We start from the raw sequence: 19,578 nt of genomic DNA on the forward strand, positions 1-19,578 counted from the left end.
ATTCTGATTCAGATCGTGACTTCTGGAGATAATCACATTCTCACTGTAGAGATGGAGCGTTTTCAGAAAATATTTGAATGGGGTGATGGTGTCAATGGACCAGATCCTTTAACCATAATATATCCTATAACTCTATCCATTCCAGTCCCCTCATATTATAATGGCAGCATCTCCTGAATAGTGAACACATTTTTTACCAATAGAAAAGGTTTCTTCACACCTTTTTGGGCCGAGACTGTGCAGCAGAAAAAAAAAAAAAAATTGCCCTCCAGCATTAATAGTCTGCTGCCATCTTTCTTCTCTGTACTATCTCAAAAATCATTCATGGTATAAACAGTTTTTTCTACCTGTTTTACCTGTATTACCTGTTTTTTTTCTTCTTGTCACATATGAAACAGCCTGCTTTGAATGTTTTTCTTGCACTGCTTTATATCCTTACTTCCTACTGTAGATTCTAGTGTTTGACACCAAGATGTTTTTGTGCAAATACTCTTGGTAAAATTGTTTATATACAGAAAAACACCATCCTCCAACTTTATCCATAAGCTTTTGTTATTCTCTGTTAAACAACACTCACCCATGGCTGAGCTCTCCCCACAACAACCAGATCCACACTGAGCTCTGAGCAGGGAAACTTCTCTCTCCAGCATCTCCACCCGTGTGGCAAGCTGCTGGATTGTGATTGTTGCCGGACAACCGCATGCTGCTTTTGGGATGTTGATGCGGTGAGTGAACGTTACCTGGACAAGGAGGACAGTTTGGTAAAGAAGCGTATTTTGGGATTTAAATGCATTAATTAAGTACATCTAGAGAGATACATATTTTATTTATTTTAAAGTGATGCTCTACCCAAAATCTATTTTTCAAGTATCCAACAATCACCTGTAGCCCTGTCGGCTTAATAAAATATAAATTGCAGTTTTGTCTGTCAGTGGTAACTGAGGCTATAGTCAGTTTTCATGTTGCAATAAAAAGTATCAGAACATTTGTAGAAACATCTTTGAACACCCCTTGCATTGTCCACTTCTACTAAAGAGCAAGAGCAAAGAGCAAATGGTGGGCGCTTTTGTGTGTGCAAAACAATGTAGGCACCTACAAACAAGCTCACAGTCTTCTGTTAGAATAGAAAAGGGAAGTTATGTATTTGTGCTATATCTTGGCAAATGTGTGACTGTTAGATGAGTGGTTTGACAATTTTCTTTGCATGTTTTTATGTTTTCCACCTTGAAAACTGCTCACTGTTTGAATCCATTGTAACCAACTTGAATTCAAGCTTCCATTATTCTAAAGGATGAATAAGCAGTTTGTACAGCCACCTTCCTAGTCTGCAGGGTTGAATGTTTGATACTCAATAGATTGGGTACTTTAGTTTAGCTTTTGTGTGAAGTATAGCTTTAAATAAGTCTGGTTAAAATAAAATTTCACCATAAACATCTGCATGAAAATGTCTATGTGTGATGAAACAGATGTCCTTCAGAAATGTTTCCACTCCACATGAGACAGTTAGCTTTTCTTCACATTTCATTCTGTATCATCTGAAATATGTCATCTCTATGCTTTACTGCCAATTAAATGCAAATAAAATATTGCTAAAAAACTTACCTGGCTCTCAGCATCTAGGGTCTGTTCAGTGTACTCTGCTGGTCCTGTTGGATCCATCGGACCCTCCACAGAGGGTGTGGACCCCAGCTCAGCACGAGAACCTTTGAGATAAAAAGAATAGGTCTCAAAATATAAAAAAAACCCCAGTAAATACAGCTTGTTTTTGTGTCTGTGTGTAAGTGTGCGAACAAAAAGTGCCTCCAGGACAGCAGATAAAACAACTACAGTAAGTTTCAACCCAAACAGTCAATCGATCAGAAGACCTCACCATCACCTGGGGCGGGTGGCGCAGAGGCGTCCAGGTCGACCGAGCAAAGAGACTCCAAGGGTACATTGATGTTGTAGACGTGGTTAAAGACCACAGGTTGCTCCCACAGGGTTTGATTGGCTGGGGAAGCGGATGGGGGCTGATCCCCCCCTGGGGTCTGTCTCTTCACTCTGGTGGTACGAACCAGCTTACTGTCTCCTGATGGAGCAGCATGAGCGGCACCCTGCAGAGAGAGACAATGTGAAACGAAAAACATTGCATGTGGTTTGGACTCAGGGGTTTCCTGTTGTTTGTGCCCTTCATATCTTGTGTTTACAGAATGATGGAGGAAAGACCCAACAGGGACACAAAACAAAATGACATTGATATGTACTGAATATGAGGGATTTTCTCAACACTCCCAACACTGACAAAACAATATTCACATTCAAAATTTAGATAATTTGAGGAAAACTGTGGTGAAAGTTCAGGATTTTCAGATTGTGGTCTGTTTGTGTCTGTCAGAGAGCTCAAAGAATGTCTATTATATAAGAAAGAACAATTTCAAAAGAAAAGGAATGATGAGCAGAAATGCAGCCACCGGCAGAAAAGTCTAAAGACCATAGGATCAACTATTATCTGCCATCTTGTTGAATATGAACATTGTAGATTTGTTAAAAATGTTATTAGTATATGATCAATGATCAATAGTAGTTGCCTGGATGTTCTCTTATAAGCTAAGCAGCAAAACAGTTATGTTAGTATGAAACAGTCTCATCTTACATTTCTTACAAGGACTAACAAACTCTACACTGCAAAACAAGAGCAACATATTTCCATGTCTACATGTTTGACCTAGTGGTGAAGATGTCCTTTAGCAAAATATCATCATCAATGTATTATTTAGGATCTCTTACAAGATTCTCTTTCAAAACAAGTCAGTTAGAAATGTTAAAAGTCATCCACATACACCATTTTCTTACCAATTCATGGCGCTAACACTAGTTTAATTAGCTAGCTACAGCTGATAAAATCTTCCAGTGACAGTTGTCATTTCAGCTGCCAAAATCAACAGCCACCAGCTAGAAAGCCAGATTCTGTCTACCTTCCTCTATAGTCAAGGACCCATTGTGGTAAATCTGCTACAATTATTGTAAACAGTCTCTGTGCCATGCGAGGACTGAAAGCTTGACAGACATAGCAACAGTACTTTGTACTTCTTTTTTTAGATTAGACTCAACTCTGTTGTCATTGCACGGAGAAGAAGTACTGAGACAACAAATGCAGTTTAGCATCTAACCAGAAGTACAAAAGAAGCAGTAAAGTGCAGTGCAGTGTATATATAAATAAAAATAGTAATGGTGGGTATGAATATGCTAAGATATTAACAGAATGAACAATATGAACAGAAGATGGGAGAAATATACAGTAAACAACTAATATGAAATGCTAAATACACACACACAGGGAATGTGCAGGTAGTCTGAATCATAACTACTCTTTGATACTCAAACTAGCCGGGATAGGATTTGAACAGATTTGTGCCCAGAGTCAAGTGATTAACATCTCTGCCAAAAATAGAAGATTGGAAATAAATATTAAATATGAAAAAAAGCCCTGGGCAGCTCCCTACAATGAAAAAAGTAGTGGGATATTTTGTCAGAACAGATTTTACCTGTAGAGCAAGAAACAGAACCAAAGCCAGGACCCAGCCTGTTGTGGGCACAGTGGCCCTGTGATGCTGCTGTGCCAGTGGCATGCTGAGAAGAAACCTTACCACTCCCGTCCACTCACACCTGAGAGAGAGAGAGAGGGAGAAAGAGAGAGCAAGGGAAAGTGAAGAGTTAGTAAAACAAGTCTTCGGTATACATTTGTAGCTGTTCCAGTGTAGTTTTTAATGTGGCAGTATGGAAATGTATGTGTATGTGCATGTCTGTGGGTCTTTCATGTGCGTGCATGTAAGGGAAGTCCCTCTACTATCGGCTTATCCTCTGTAAATGGTAAATAAATGCCTTTGATCAGATGTAAAATAATTGGCTTAAGAAGGAAAAAAATACTCTTCCAGGGATTAGGCAACCAGCTAAGAACCTTTGAATGTATTTCTCTGTGCAATACCAAATATTTGATCTTTCCACATGGGGGGAATCCAGAAATATTGCTCAGGGAGAGAGTTGATAGATGGATTTCAGCAGAGACATGGTTTGAGTGATGCCGCTGTAATCCCCTCTCCATTGAGTGTGGAAGTGAGAACAGGGACACGCTGAAATAAAAGCGGCACAGAGGAAAAACTGATGCGGATCCTTCAAGCCGACCGTCGCATATCAGCACAGACACGGTGCAGAGCTGAAGTTTGCTTTTAAGGCGACTATTTGGATTGTTTGTCATTATCAGCTGAATCAAACATCTTACACCAACTGCAAATATGTTTTATCATGCAAGTATGGTGATAGCTGGTTATACAAACTAAAAAGCAATGATGTCAGTAACAGTGTGTGTGTGTGTGCGTGTGCAATCATTTTAGGCGCAATTCCCTTGAGTTTTAGCAAGTTCGTGCTTATATATGTGTGGGCAGTAATCCTTTCAGAAGGGTTTTTTTTTTTTTTTTTTTAAAGCATCTCACAGCTGTGCCTGTGCAGAGTCTGTATTCAAGAACCTCTTTCATCACAACAATGCATCTCATGTTGGTGAAGCAGGCTATTGCTTTCAGCTGGCACCTTTTGTGAGAGCCAGATGGAAGTCTTCTTATCACACCTAACTGGCTCGGGCTGTTTTTGATCATTTAGGGTGAAAATGTTGAGACATCAGTGTATTTGCACATAAATGAGAAACAGAGAGAATCCCACTGTGTGCACAAAATGTGTCCCTTTAAGTTTGTCTCATTCAGGGAAAATAAAATGTTTTTGAAATGGATGCATACATACTGATGTCCTAGACTTTTCTCAGACTTCCCTTTTCAATAAACTTTGTGCCCACCTGAGCATATACTTCACTTATAATAATCTACAACTTTTGTTCCAGTACATGTGTGTACATTTGTGTGTGTGTGGTGAAAGGAAACACTCATATAGGTCTACAATGTTGTCACATACAGTATATCATAAAAGACCCATAAGGGAAAGATAGCTGGTCATATGTTACAATCTACAGCGTGCCTTGCCTCAGACAATGCTGCTTTTAAAAATGAATTTGGCCTCGCTGGAATCGTCTCCCAGCCAATGCTGCAGCCCCCCCTACGCTGAAGAGATGGAAAATGTTCTACTCTGAAACCTGCCCTCAAGCATGCAGCTGCCGTCTGACACGACACGAGCCGTTTAACTGGTGAATTCACTGAACAAATGAGAAGCGTGTAGATGATGAAGGAGTGAGATGGACAAAGCCAGCTGGAACCGTCCTGTTCACAGCCATTAGCTGAGGCAGCGTCCCTTTGGCTAGCTTCAGTAGGTGGTTCGGATGCATGCTTAAGAGATGTGATGATGATAAATGGCACTATATGGATTTTTAACTCACATTATGTAAAAAGCATGATGTAAAATGGCTCTCTCTAGCTCAATCAGGAGAGACTTCAATTTTTAAGTGACAATCATTTTATTGAACATGTATAATAAGATGAAAATGTGAAAAGTCCTCGGTGATTAGATGATGTCATATTTATAAGAGGGAAGTTAGGGTGAGAATAGAATAGGATATCCCTAATGGAGTCTAGACACTGGTTGTGGACGATGACTAGGGGAATATTGAGATCTGGATGATGAGAAGAAGAGCGGGCTTCTAGCACTGACGTGATGAAGTGAAGGTGAATGGGGTGGCAGAGGGTCGTGACCATTCGCACTGAAATGACAGCTGAGGCGACAGAGAGAAGAACAGATTTAAACTTTGGCAGCTAAGATATGATAGGCTGTTAGAAATCGTGGTAGAATATGATTTGTTAACTAAGAGTACGAGAGCAGGAAAAGCGGGGAGAGAGAGAGGAATGAAAATGAATAAATGATTTAATAATAAATGTGAATAAATGTGTTGCCATCATATTGTGTTTCATTACAAATTTTTTTTAAAGCTGTTACGATATTGAAATTTGTGAATTTCAAAATGATACATCAGTCAATATTTGTTTTTTGTTGACATAAACACGTAACATAAAGAATCATTTTTGGTAAACTTTGTGGGTCTGTAAGTTTTGAATAAGTTCTTAATAATTTCCTAGAAGTTTCTTGGAAAGAATAATTTAGTACAAATTATTTAAAAACTGTAAGGTCGTTGAAAGAAGAGCTCCTTTTAAATCCAGGCAAATATTAATCCATTATCTATTTATTATTGGACATGTTTTATCACTGTATATGTTGAATTGTATGTTTGTCTATAGAAACATTTCACATTTTTACATGTTTAGATGAAGTTCTGTATGCCAAGTGAACACTGGCTATTTTAGCTATAATTAGTGCCAAATCACATAGCTCTTTCCAGGAAGCGTCTTGGAAATTGACAGTGGTGGACTCTCCGGTGGACAAACTATGTAATGGTGGCGCTGTTTCTAAATTATATCAAGCATATCTTTGGCATTTCTGTACTTAAGTTTCTTGTTACTTATCAGCTGATCTATACGCTGATACTGATTTATCTGCTATAGGCTAAAGTCAGCTAATAATATCAGCCAATACTGTACATCAATTGGGCTCTATTATATACCAGTTTCTATTCTATAATGAAGAAATACAGGTAAAAATAGATCTATCATGAGATCAAAGTGTCATGCAACCTTTTTATTTCACTATAGACAAAAGACATAAAGGTCTCATGAACAGTATGCATGCAAAGTGTCTTGCCTTAAGGCATAATGCTTTTAAACATCTACCAAATATAGAGCCATACATCAACTAGCAGTGACAAAAGTTTGAAAGCGGCTCAAAGTCACAGGATTTTACGTAAGTCATCGGGTCATGGTTCAGGCTAATGCCCGCAAGCATTTCAATGCACAACGAGAGAAGGTTTTTCATGGAGCCTCAATTAAGGACAGACCCACTCATTCAGAGTGAAGAGAATCAAAATGCTCCAGGCGCTCAAAACTGGCTTCATTTACTCCCTTTTTTTTCTAGGAGAGAGAGAACACACGCACTTAGACGACATCAGCCAACACAAAACCAAATGTGCTGATAAATACACACACATATCCACATGCATGCATAGGAAAATACACACCAACACATGTAAACAAGGAGAAAACCACGCTGTGTCATGTATCAGGTGTTTTCAGCCTTTCATTTTAATAACAGTCCACCTGCCTTGATGGTAATTAGATCTGTCAGCATGAGGGCCTCTCAATCTAGAGACACTCAGTAAAGGTGTAAGAACAAAAAAAAACTTTGTGAAATTATTTAGCTGCATGGCAAACTGAGTGCGTGTGTTCTTGTTTCCCATTAAGTCACAGCTAAATATTTTAGGCATGTAGACGAGTGTAAATTCAATGACTTTGAGAGTGCTCTGAAACAATGCTGTCACTTTATTTATTACCTGGTGATTTTCTTGAGAGAAATTGGATGAGTTCAACCCCTGCGAGGCTGAAATGAAACCGCCTGTTCCAATTATAATAAAAACCATGAAGGCACTTTATGGAATGTCACAAAGGAAAAGGTAAAATATTCAGGGTATACAAAAGAAACCACCCTGTAAAAAAAAATCAAAACCGTAAAATGAACCGTAGAAACCTGCACACTTATAAGTTTGATATTAAAAAAAATCACTTTGATCTTGTCTTTCTAACTTTGAGGTGAGCTTTAGATTTTTTTTTGTCTTGAATCTTTGCCAATATCTTTCTCTTTTATCCACAATGTGGTTTATGTGAGTCGATATGAAAAGAGAATTGAATTTGAAAATGCACAGTGTAATTACACTGAGATACTAATCCAATCTTTGTCATGTGGATGAGTCAAAAAGAGTCCTTTTATCACATGCAGTAGATGCAGACATGGAGTTGGATATTGGAAGAGTAAGCGCTAAATGAGATATAAATACAACTTGTTTACAGCAAAGAAAATGTAATCATGAAGGCAAAAACAAAATATAAAAATTGACTTCATGCACTTACTGTATATGCTATTTATGACAAAAAATGAATAGATAAAATAATGTAAAGACATTTTAATGTACAGTTCTTTGTCATCCCTGTTCTGCTATAGAGGAACACGCTCAGCAGCTCTACATATCCTAGCTGAACAAAATCAATGGCAGATATTGAAAAAAACATCTTGTTGGAAACATTAGCGATTTGGAATATAATAATGGTAAATTACTGAGCTTGCTTCCTTTTTCCTAATGCCCCCAGAGCCGAACACTTACAGACTAATATCATTACATTGGTATCTCATCTTTCACAAATATCCCCCAAAGGTGCACACAAACAGCCATGCACACACACCCACCGAATATACGCATACACACAAAAAATGAGAAATGAATAAGGTAAGGAAATGGAAAAATACAGTAAATGAGGCTGAAAATATTAAGTTTGAATTAAATGGCAGAGGAAGGGAAATATATATCTTGCAGCTTTTTAAAATGTTCACCTTGGTAATGCTTTATTTTATAGATCCTTTCATTTTATACTAATTTCCTGGAAATCAGGAATGAGTAATTTGCAGGTTTTAATGGTTAATTTTTAGAACATTTGATGGAGGGGGTGGTGCAATTTGGTACAAATTATAACTCAAAAAAGTCAGTAAAAGATTTAAGAGTCTAATTTATTGAGAATGTTTCCAAATTAATAACTACGTATAAACCCAAATATAATGAATTGGCACTTATCAACTAAACCAACTTTACACTTTTTTCAATTTATACCAAATTGCACACACCACCCTCTCTGTAAAATTTCCTATATGTTAACTGTTAAATACCTGAAAAATTTGTATAAAATGAAAAACCAGTAAAATAAAGCGTTACCTTCACCTTTCATTTTTACCTTTACGTGGTTGATATTGTTGTATTTCATTATATGTGATGTATGCAGGAGTTCACTTTTCATTAAGCACCAGTGAAGCATCATTTTCTCAACTGGATTCTTTTGGCATTTTGGGATCTCTCCATGAAGAGGCAGAGTAGGGAGGGTGTCGGTAACAATCAAGCAGTTAAATGCAAATCTCTCTTTAGGGATTACTGGGATTTGTGGTTGCACACACCAGGTCAAAAGCTCACACTGTGAAGGGTTTTATGCTGCTTTATAGCTTTATCAAGAAATGCTCATGCTTATACACAGATTATGATTTAAAGGCTAACTGACCCTTTTCAGTCCTATATGTTGGTCTATTTGACCTTGATATACACTGTAAACACTTTATTAGGTATACATATGCCTAGTAGTGGGTTGGACCTGGTTTTGCCTCCAGGAAAGACAAATTCTTTGGGGCATCAATTTCACAAGGTGCTGAAAATGCTCATTAGGGATTTTGGTCCTTGCAGAATTCATAGTCTATGCCGTTCCTGTCTGATGTTATAGCTGAATCAGATTTCACTTTGCTAACCTCCTGTTTTACCACCTCAGCTCTGTCACTGTCAAGTTTCTTGAATCATCAGACATGACTCACCGGGATCTTCTTTCCTCACTCATGTCTTTTCTTCCCGACTGTTTTCCTTGGACCTCCTTTGCTGACATGTTTTGTTGTTGCTGGGTTTTTTTGGGGTTTTCTTTCTGACAGAACTGCCACTGACTACATGATTTTTGTTTATCACTTTATTCACAATAAAGTCTATACACTGTACTGTGAAAACCATCTCGTCTGGAAACAACAACAACTCTGCTTATATCACGCAGTAAATGGAGCTTAGCAAAAGTTGAGGAAGACTATCTTTTGCATGTCAAGCGTACTTCTATTGCTCATACCGCTCTGTCATATACATCTCTCACACATGCTCAATCTATTTCCTAGACACACTTTCATTGTTAGCCTATTATCTGATTGCTGTCTAATGCGGAGAGATAGAGAGAGAGAGACATATTTAAAAAGTCTGGCATGCAGCTGTTATGCGCGCCCCTCCACCTCCCCATCTCCAACCAATCTCCAGAGGATCATCAGTCCCATCACTTCGGCTATCAGTCTCATCTGAAGTCATCAGCCGCCACCACCACCAGTGTCTGAACTCCATGGGGGGATCTATCTCATGGCTGCTCAGGGATGATGTCCTTGTGGAGTCCAAGCGCCAAAGACTTATGACTATCATTTCCATTCGTATTATAAACATTATCTTTTCTCCATTCACTTTCCTCTCCTGATTAAACTCATTTAGTTGAGGAGTAAGTGAATCTCTTGACTCTGTTTGCATACTTGATACAGTATATACAGCTGTAGCCACAATTCACTATTTATAGAAGCTGACTGTTTAAGTTAATGAGCAACTTTACCCTAATAAAGTATCCACTGACAATTTGTCCCCGAAGACAAATTTTTCTTTAAAAATCCAACTATACAGCAATGTGCTTGTGGCTCAATGTAGTGTGGTCAGTAAGAGGTGGCTGCGTTTCCAGACTGGTTTCCTCCTGCCTCCACCTTTCAAACAAGTGACATTATCTCACCTACAGTAAAAAGCAGATTTCACTTGTTTAAAAAATACATATTACAAATTACACTTATAACTGACTTACTTACATCTCCGTCTATTTATCAATTACAGTTTTCCGCTTGTGTTTCTTGTTCCATTGGATCCATTTTCAGCCCCAGTCTCAGATCTCAGGAGTTTCCTTGGTGAGTACAATGTTATCGTATCTGTGTCTTCACTGCTATTCAAGGTTTTAGTTATATTAAGTTTAAATGGACAGGAAAAAAAGCATGCCCTCTCATTTGTTATTTAACTTAGATTGATAGCATGTTACGCTATTCCCATTAGATTTAAGATTTCAAATAGAGTAATTCCTGTAAGAGGAAAGGGCAAAGAGTTGTTTATTTTTTTGCTGTTGATGTCTTTTTAATGGACATTACTACAGTTAGTAGTAGTTAGTGATCACATGGTTAATGGTCAGCTTTGGTTTTGGAGAGGGAAAAGTGGATCACACTGGCATTAACAGTATTACACAGGGCTTCAGGGTACTGTTCAGCTTGTTCTTTGAGTTTTCATTGGAGGTGTGAAGATCTGCCTTTTATGATTCCTTCACGAGACGCAATAAAATGATGACAGGTTGTTATTACCAGAACAGTACTAACAGCTGCTGTGAACGTTACTGCCTCCGTCACCATGGATGAGGGGGCCATGACTTGTGTGAATGTGTCGTGCTGCAGCTCACAATTCACAATGGGTCGTGACATTTCTGCTCTGACAAAACATGCTGTATGCATTTAAACCTGGCAAAGCAGCATAAGAGGTGCTGCATTAACTGCCTGTTTTTTTATCTGTATTAGTCATCCATATACAGGTCACATTTTTAATACAACGTGTAAATGACTAAGTACTAACTAAGAGTTTAAAAATATAAGCAAGTCTCCTCCATTAGTTGAAGAATTAAAAATAAAGAAAACATGACTGAAAGAAAAAAGATGTGTGCTCAGAAAGACAATATACTGTAATTACAAAAACAAGTGAGAGTAAAATGATTACAGGGATTTAATAATGCATGAAAACAGGAGAACTGACAAGAGGGTTCAAGAGACGCAGAAAAGAAAGCTGAAGAAAAAGAGCAAATGGCTAAACAAGCCTCTCTCATCCAGCCAGCTGCATCATGAAACAAGAAGCATCCACTGAATGCCTCACTTCCCACACACTACTCATGATCACAGTCTCTTTCTGAATAAATGTGTGTGTAGGTGTGTGTATCTGTGTGTTTTAGCAGTTCGGGACCCACAGGAGATTAACATCCCAGTTGGATTATGGAAGAGAGATGTGCTGGAAAGCTTCATTAACTCACTGTGTGTGTGTGTGTGTGTGTGTGTGTGTGTGTGTTTCGCTCTCTTTCCATGGCCACGGGGATTTTTAGACTGTTGCTTGCTTCCCAACTAAGTGCTTGCTGTCTGCCCCATAGACATATGTCTCAATCTGTGTATGTGGTCTCTTTCCTCTGTGTGGCCCTTGGGGGCTCAGTGAGAACAGATAAGTCAGCCTTGGGAGAGGTTCACTGTCACTATCCCTTTACAAGTCAAGAGAAGGACAGTGAAAAGGTTTATGAAGTGATCGCCTTCTGTAATCCAGCTGTGATGGTAATCTCCAGTGCCTCCCCAGCTGCTAAGACACAGAGGCCTATAGTCACACAGTCTGTCAGAGAGATACTGTGATCATGAGCAGTCAGTGTGAAGGAAAGCATCAAGTGCTGCCTCTGGTTAGGATGCTACAGGCCTGAACTGGTACCAAGGGCCAGAGAGCATCCATCTGCTGAAATCAATTGTCTTGTCACTGCTCTGCAGGGTCATAATATGGAATCAGGAGAGAGGAGAGTGGCCAAGTGGCCAATTTTCTGCCTTATTCACACTTTGCTTCCTCATGATTTTATTCACCTCTTTGAAAAATCACCTTTGCTCTCTGCAGGTCTTTCTCTCTTTCTGCCCTCTTATTTTCTGCTCTCGTTTTTCATTATCTCTGGTTGTCATTCCCGGCATCTCCTTTTATCTCTCCGACAGGGTTTTCATTTTCCCGCTTTTCTGTAAGGATTTACTTTATCCCTTAAAGTCATTTTTTCACTCTGCACAGTAAATCTGTCCTTCCACTGCTGTATAACGAAGTATCTGTGGCAGATTCTCAGGGTGAAAGCCACATACAGTAGTGAGGGAAAGACTGAATTTTCTCTTTGCTATGTTCATTACTTTCTTTCTCACTCTCTCTCTCTTTCTGGCAGCAGCCCTGTTATCCCCTCCATGCTTGCCCTATGGAAGTAAAGCCATAACCTCCATTTGCACAGGTTAATGTGCAGCCACCTCAACATGAACACAAAACCAATACCAGGCCTTCTTGCGTGGGTGATCGCTCACTCTCTCCCTCTCCCGTCTCTTGCGTTCTTTTATTCCTTTTCCGTCGCAGCCTCTCTTTTTAGCTCTCTCTGTCTCTCTCTCCACCTTGTAAATTGGACTGTGGCAACATTACGATGCTTTTCTCATTATCCCCATCACTCTGGCCAAATTGCCTTGTCTTTCAGGACCATTGGGCTCTGTTCATTGGCTGCTCCTGCAACCTGAGAGCCACACAAGTATTTTCCTCCATCTCAAGGCTGTTTCAGAGCAAAGATGGGACCAAGAAATGGATTCCATTCTACAGCAAATAATACAACCTCAGGCCACTGATGACTGCCTGCTCCATGCTGCACACTGTGACCAATTTATCACAGAAGATGTAAACAAATGTTCACAACAAGAACTGAGACAACATGTAGTAAAGAAATGTGAAATTGGTTCCACTTATTATTCTTATTCATCATTTAGCTGATAACTAAGATGTTTTAGTTGTATTTTTGAAATACTAGGATTACTTTTACTACCCCCTTTTTTGCTTAAAGATCCCAAGCTAGAGAATGCACTGAAAGAATAAAGACTAAAATCCTCTTATTAATGGTAGGCTATGATCATAAATTAAATGTAACATACTGAGTAGTGACTAGAGCTGCCGTAGTTACTGCATTACTGCAGTAACGCAATCACGTCACGCCCACCGCAGAGTTAAGCTGCTTCACCACTGAGTGAGCGGCTCAAGTGATGGGACATTAATTATTCTCTCAGGCTTGACATAAATAATGATGTGCCTGCCGAATGCCGACCAATATTTCTGCTGCAAAGTCAGCCTCTTAATGACAACACTGGAATAAAGATAGACATTTAGACTATAGAGGCTATAAAGAATAGACTACTACAGGAATAAATAATTTGAAAAGTTTACCATATTGGTCCGAATATAAGATGGGTTTTTTCTTGGAAATACGTCTGAAAAAGTGGGGTTGTCTTATATTTGGGGTCTAGACAGTCATGTGTTCACAACATCAGATCTTCTTTTTGAATGGATAAAGTACCAGTGTTAAACCGACTCCTACATGGAGTGTTGCATTATGGGTTGTTTGTAGCCTTAATGTTGCTAGGCTAGCGAGTGTCTTAAACTCTGTTCAGTGAGCGTGTTAGAGTCAGTCAGCCCTAAAAGTGTTTCGTTAGTCCAGTTTAACCTGTAGGAGTTTCTCAAGGCTCGTGTAATGTGTCAAGTGTGCCAAATATCACTGTGATAGATGATAAGGAGCTCAAAAAGACAGACAGGCATAAATGCTAACTGCCGGAGAAAATAATTTTTGACCGCTTCCAAGAGCCTAGTAGGAGATTGTGTGAGTATGCAACTATACTATGATGTAAGTTATATTCAAAAAGTATTTTTCCAAAAACAGATGATAGAAAAGGGGGATCATCTTATAATCAAGGTCACCTTATATTCGAGCCACCGAGACGGTTTGAATGGCTTCACTAATTTGTGCGGTAAAGAAAAAATCAATACTGCGGCAGCTCTATTCGCATAAATAAAATGCAGTTTGACTACAATTCACTGTGTATTCAAAAAGTATTTTTCCAAAAACAAGTGTTTAAAAAGGAGGGGGGTGTCTTACAATCAGGGTCATCTTATATTTGGGCCAATATGGTATTTAGGAACCAATTATTTTATAACATCTGAGGTTTAAATTTTTTTTTTTTTTTATGGAGGTCACCATAGCGGTTTCAATGGCTTCATTAATTTGTTCAGTAAGGAAAAAATCAATACCGCGGCAGCTCTGGTGGTGACTGCTGCAAATTGTTGCTGTTGTTACAACTGTTGTAACAATGTTCAAGAAAAGTATTTAATGTAGCCCATGTAAATTGTTTGAATAAAGGTTTCAACAAGAAAACATTTTTTAAACTTTTTAAATACTTAACGGATGCTGTCGGTTAATTGATACATTGATGTATTGCATTGATATTTAATTACTGATTATTACAAGTGATGCTGTAACTTTTGTCATCTCATTTTCATTTAAAAAATTCAAAATTTGTCCCCTAAAGAGAGACGAGCGACAATGAAATTAAACTACTACTGTCTGTCGTTGTAGCAAAAGCTGATATATCTTATGACTCTGGGTCATAAAATCCTGTTGTCATGCAAAAAATATTAAAAATACAAACAAGCATAATGTTGCAACTGACATTACTCAATCTGTAATCTGAGCCCGGACTCAGCTGAACTCAGCTGAGGCAGTGGCCAGTACTACAGAGGTGGGCCATGTGGCAAAGGGAAATTCTGCCAATAGTTTAATTTTGTAAGATAAAGGTGCGATATGAGTATCTTACATATTTATCCTTGCAGCCTCCATCAGTGAAAAATGATACATGCACGAGTACAACCAATTACAGGAAGTTGATTAAATCACAGAGGAGTTACTGCAATTTCCAAATCTCTAGTGAGCTGAAATCAGGCCCCGTGTTGCATGCTGGTGAAGGATCACCAACATTTGTTTGCAAGTGTAGGTACATTAGCAAATTACTCAAACAATCTGTGCGTTACTTCATAATAGAGATTGCCACTTTTGATCTCCTGATCTTGAATGATTAAGTCTAATTGACTGTATTTAAAATATTTATATTCCAGATAAGTCTCAAGACTTTCAAAAGAATTAACACTTAAATGGCTGTTGTTTAAGTACTAGCTCAGGGTAGGTCTTGGAAGGGCTCTGAGACCACCCATTTGTACTTCATCCTGACTCCAACTTGGCTCCCTTTTGTATTTGGCATTGACTCAGACTTAGACTTAAACAGTCTTGCCTACAGGTCTGATTTAGACCCAACAGTAAGATTATTGGTCTCATTGCACATTTTCAAAATCAGATAGGCAAACAGAACAAGAAGAAAAGTGTTGAATCAAAATGAGAAAGAATGAAAGAGAACGAATTATATAAAAAGCTACCAGAGGGGAGAGACTGAATATGGATGAGAGAAATCTAGAAAACGGGCACATGAGAGAGGGTTAGAGAGTGAGAAAGAGACAGAGTGACCAGAAGAGAGAGTGTGAAAGGACAGTTAAAAATGTAGAGAGTAAAGGTAAATACTTAAATCCTTTTGAGCTCACCCAGCTATGAGTCAGGAGGAACTGAATGGATTTTTTTTTCCTGCCACTGTCCGCTGCGGTTGAATACCAACTGCTCTTCTATTTTGTCATCACACAATAGATGGCTTTTAGCAAACTCATTTTCCATTTTCAGAGCTACCCATTTTTTTTGTCCATTTTAAAATGGACAAAAAAATGTGTAATAAAATAAAATATATATATAAAAGGTAGAAGGTGCAAGTAAACTAAACCGAAAGTTTCTTTGCATTTCAGGCATGGAAGTAAAGCAATTACAACCTATGCAGAGTGCAGAAAACAAATGAAAATGTTTTTCCTTCTTTTTGCTTTTCTGTCTGTACTATACCTCAAAATCATGTATTTTATTTTATTTTTAGCTTATTATTAAGTATTTTTGTCTCCTAGTACGTGCAAAACACAAGTACAAGATGTTTAGAAAGCAGTGCCATTTTGCAATTTGTTTTTCCTCTATATAGTACCTGGATTAAAACACATCAAACATTCTGTCAGTGCCTGGGTTTGACATGCACTTGAAGTCATCTACCTCCCTTTCCCTCCCTTCCTTTCCATTGCTGTCACTCTCCCCCTCTCTTTTTCACCTAAAACAAAAATGGACAAAAAACTTCAAAAAGCCCTGTCTGTCTTCTCATGCGCCATTTCTGCCTGTTGTTGTCGATTGGTCTCTCTCTCTCCCTTTCACACAAGCCATTTCTCTCCTTTCATCTTCCTCTTTCAAAGGCTTCTGTTTCTTGTGGGACAGGAATGACAACTCGTTCTCCTGTACCTTTCATATACAGTAAATAGGTGAGAAAAAGTCACCCTCCTCCCACCTGTGCTATCTGTTTTTCTCTCTTCTATGATTTAAAGGTGAGTTGAAATGATACACAAAATGCAGCAACAATCCAATACCATAAGCTGCGGGGAGACGATAAAGCAACTACTGAGGATCAAAAGGATTGACACGTTCTTCTGTTGCTGCTGTCTGTTCAATGCCACGACAGTGAGGGAAGAAGTGCTCCCAGCGCTCAGTAGGGATTGTATTCAATTACCGAATAAACAGCTCAATGGCAGAGAACCACAATAGGTGGTTATTTTAAAGCCTGTGCGGCATTATGTTTTATTGACTGTCATTATTATGGGTACCAGCTTGTATTGTGGTGACATTGTCCTGCTTCTGTGAAATCTCATTCTAAATGTAGTATTCTCTTTTAAAGCATAAATCATACCGCACTGACACGTAATAGTCATGTTGAAACATGCTCGTCAATGACTTTTGTAATATTGTGAATGCTATGTGCCATCCCTGTTTTTTAAATTTGTGACCTGTGTGCAATATGATAGTATCTTATACAATAATCCTGTACTCTGCATGCCTTCTCTTTCAATGTCTTATGAAAATTTGTTTACAACAGAAAGTGAGTCTCTTGCTACAGAAAAGGATGGAAAAACGTGTTCTGATAAAGCTGCAAGGAAGATGGTCTTAATGTTAGAGAAATGTCTACTTTTAGTGGAATGATAATCATTATGTATCTGTAGAATAACAGACAGTTGAGTAGCTACACAACAGTAATATTTTGCTAGAATCTAATGCTTTTGTGACAAAAGTTTTTGAAATAGTTGGGTAGTTTCCCTGAAACTACCCAACTATTTCAACTTTTTATTAACAGTGTCTGTCCCAGAAGGAAAAACAGAATTACTGACCAAGCTACGATTGGACTGGTAAGAGTTTTATTATTGATTAAGCTACAAACTGTTGGGACAGATCAGCAAGCCTTTCATTACTGATCAAGCTGAAGAGAGATTTGTCAGACTTTCATTACTGTGGGGATATGGAGAGTTTCAGCCGTGAAATGCAGACAAACAATCTGATCGGTTGAGTCCCTCAACACCCATTTCATGAGGGTAGGCGGAGGGGCGCTATTGACCGTCTTCAGGTAGAAGTCTGTGATAACTGTTTCATTCTTGTTTAAAGAAGCTGTTAGATTTACTACATTTCCACTTACCATCAAAAATATCAAGAATTTATCGATCTGTAATGGTGGATTAACCCAAGATTGTCAGAAAGCTTGTCCTTATAGAAGACTGGCCTTTGTCTGACTTCATTGGCTACCAGTGCAATGAAAGACTCATCTAGACATTTTATTCATTACCTTTAAGACACGTCTTGGTCGAGCTTAGCTGTATCTGAGCTTTTAAGCCCTTATGAGCCCAAGCACAGCTTGAGATCCTCAGGCAGCGCTGGTCTGGTCATTTCAAAGTCTAGACAGACGACTAAGGATTATCAAGCTTTCTCCATCAGGGCCCTGGCAGACTCTTTGAACAACCTGTCTGATACGATCAAGCCAAACTTTCTTTCAGGACTCATGAACTGTAGTTTGCGTGTCTGCATCAGGTTTTTGTTGGTTTGACTGCCCCTTGAAAAATAGAACTAGTGTGCTTTGCTGCAACTTGTTTTGATGGCCTTTTTGGTTTTACTGAAAAGGTACAAGTTGTGTTGTGTCAGATGCCTGTCATCACCTTCTTTAATCTGACTGATTAAATCAGGACCATAAAGGATACAAGTTAAGGATTTTTTCATGTTAACTTTGACAATTTGTCATTTTTTAAATGCAACTTTATACAGTAGAAATATTCAAATTTCTAATTCCAAGACAGGAAGGAAACCATGAATAAACACATAAATAAGGGAACAAAGACAAATCAGAGCTTATAAAACTTCATAGTTATTAAGCTGTCTCGTGTAGTAATGAGGGACATACCTGGCATTTTTTATGCAATACTACTTAAAACAACTTAGATCACTGACATATTTTAAAAGAAAGTTTAGGTTTCCAAGAGGTAGACTGTGAAGACATCCAGTATTGATCGAGCTAACAAAGGGTCAAATTTGCAAAGCTTCCTGTATAGAGACAGGTAAGGTCAGATTGAATGTGTTATCTCTGCCACATCTCTGTACCAGGACATCAGATTGTGATGCTATCACTTCCAGGAATAGCCTGGTGAGGAGGAGATACAAAGGTCCAGTTCATTAGCAGAAAGCCTTTCACAGTGACAGACTGCTCTGACTGTTTCAGCAGAATGGTCTTAACTGAGCAAACGTAGAAATGGAATAAAATCTCACCAGTAGGGGAAAAGTTATAAATAAAAAGCCTTCAGGGACAGCTCTTGTTTCCAAGAGTTAATTAGACATTTCTTTGGCATGAATCTTTGACTAGTTTGGGAAGATTTGGGAAGATTTGTCTTGGTTTGTTTATGTGTTACTCTGCTTACATTTCAACAAGTACTTGAATACTTTAAACCCTTATCAACATTGATATACAAGTTAGTGGAATTACACCATAGGTGGTGGTATGGTCGCAAAAAAAAAAAAAAGAAACTTTCAAGAGCTTCCACCAAGAACACAATCTTTAGATGCAGCTGACGATATCCAAGTCCAAGTCCAAGAATCTTTATTGTCATTGTATAAAACAATGGAACAGGAAAGCATCTCCCTGAGCCACGTAGTGCAAAATATAAGATTACAGTGGTAATAAAATAGAATAGAATAGAATAGAATCCAGTGTAAAAGTGTGATCAACTGATCAGTTTTGTCTTTAAAGAATATGATGCACTCTTTACCCTGTCTATTGACCTTTGTATGTTGTAACCAAATTGTTCTGTTTTTAAGTAAGATGTCTCACCAAGATGTCTCGCACCTTGTT

The 19,578-nt window shown here is 38.4% G+C and overlaps 1 protein-coding gene across 6 annotated transcripts in view; it reads right to left on the minus strand.

Moving 5' to 3' along the window:
• Positions 1 to 19,578, minus strand: part of tnr (tenascin R (restrictin, janusin)) — a 188,583-nt gene that overhangs the window by 71,248 nt on the left and 97,757 nt on the right. For 5 of the 6 annotated variants that reach the window (XM_067605816.1, XM_067605819.1, XM_067605820.1 and 2 more), the window contains 4 exons: positions 3,525 to 3,645; positions 1,871 to 2,093; positions 1,603 to 1,703; positions 578 to 740 (listed from right to left, as the gene is read on the minus strand). In XM_067605816.1, coding sequence (XP_067461917.1) covers positions 578 to 740; positions 1,603 to 1,703; positions 1,871 to 2,093; positions 3,525 to 3,608 — 571 coding nt within the window. In that variant the 5' untranslated portion in view covers positions 3,609 to 3,645. The remainder of the gene's footprint in view (positions 1 to 577; positions 741 to 1,602; positions 1,704 to 1,870; positions 2,094 to 3,524; positions 3,646 to 19,578) is intronic. The other variant, XM_067605818.1, reaches the window with a different exon arrangement.

Source organism: Thunnus thynnus, chromosome 12, assembly GCF_963924715.1.
Source record: "Thunnus thynnus chromosome 12, fThuThy2.1, whole genome shotgun sequence".
NCBI lineage: Eukaryota > Metazoa > Chordata > Actinopteri > Scombriformes > Scombridae > Thunnus > Thunnus thynnus.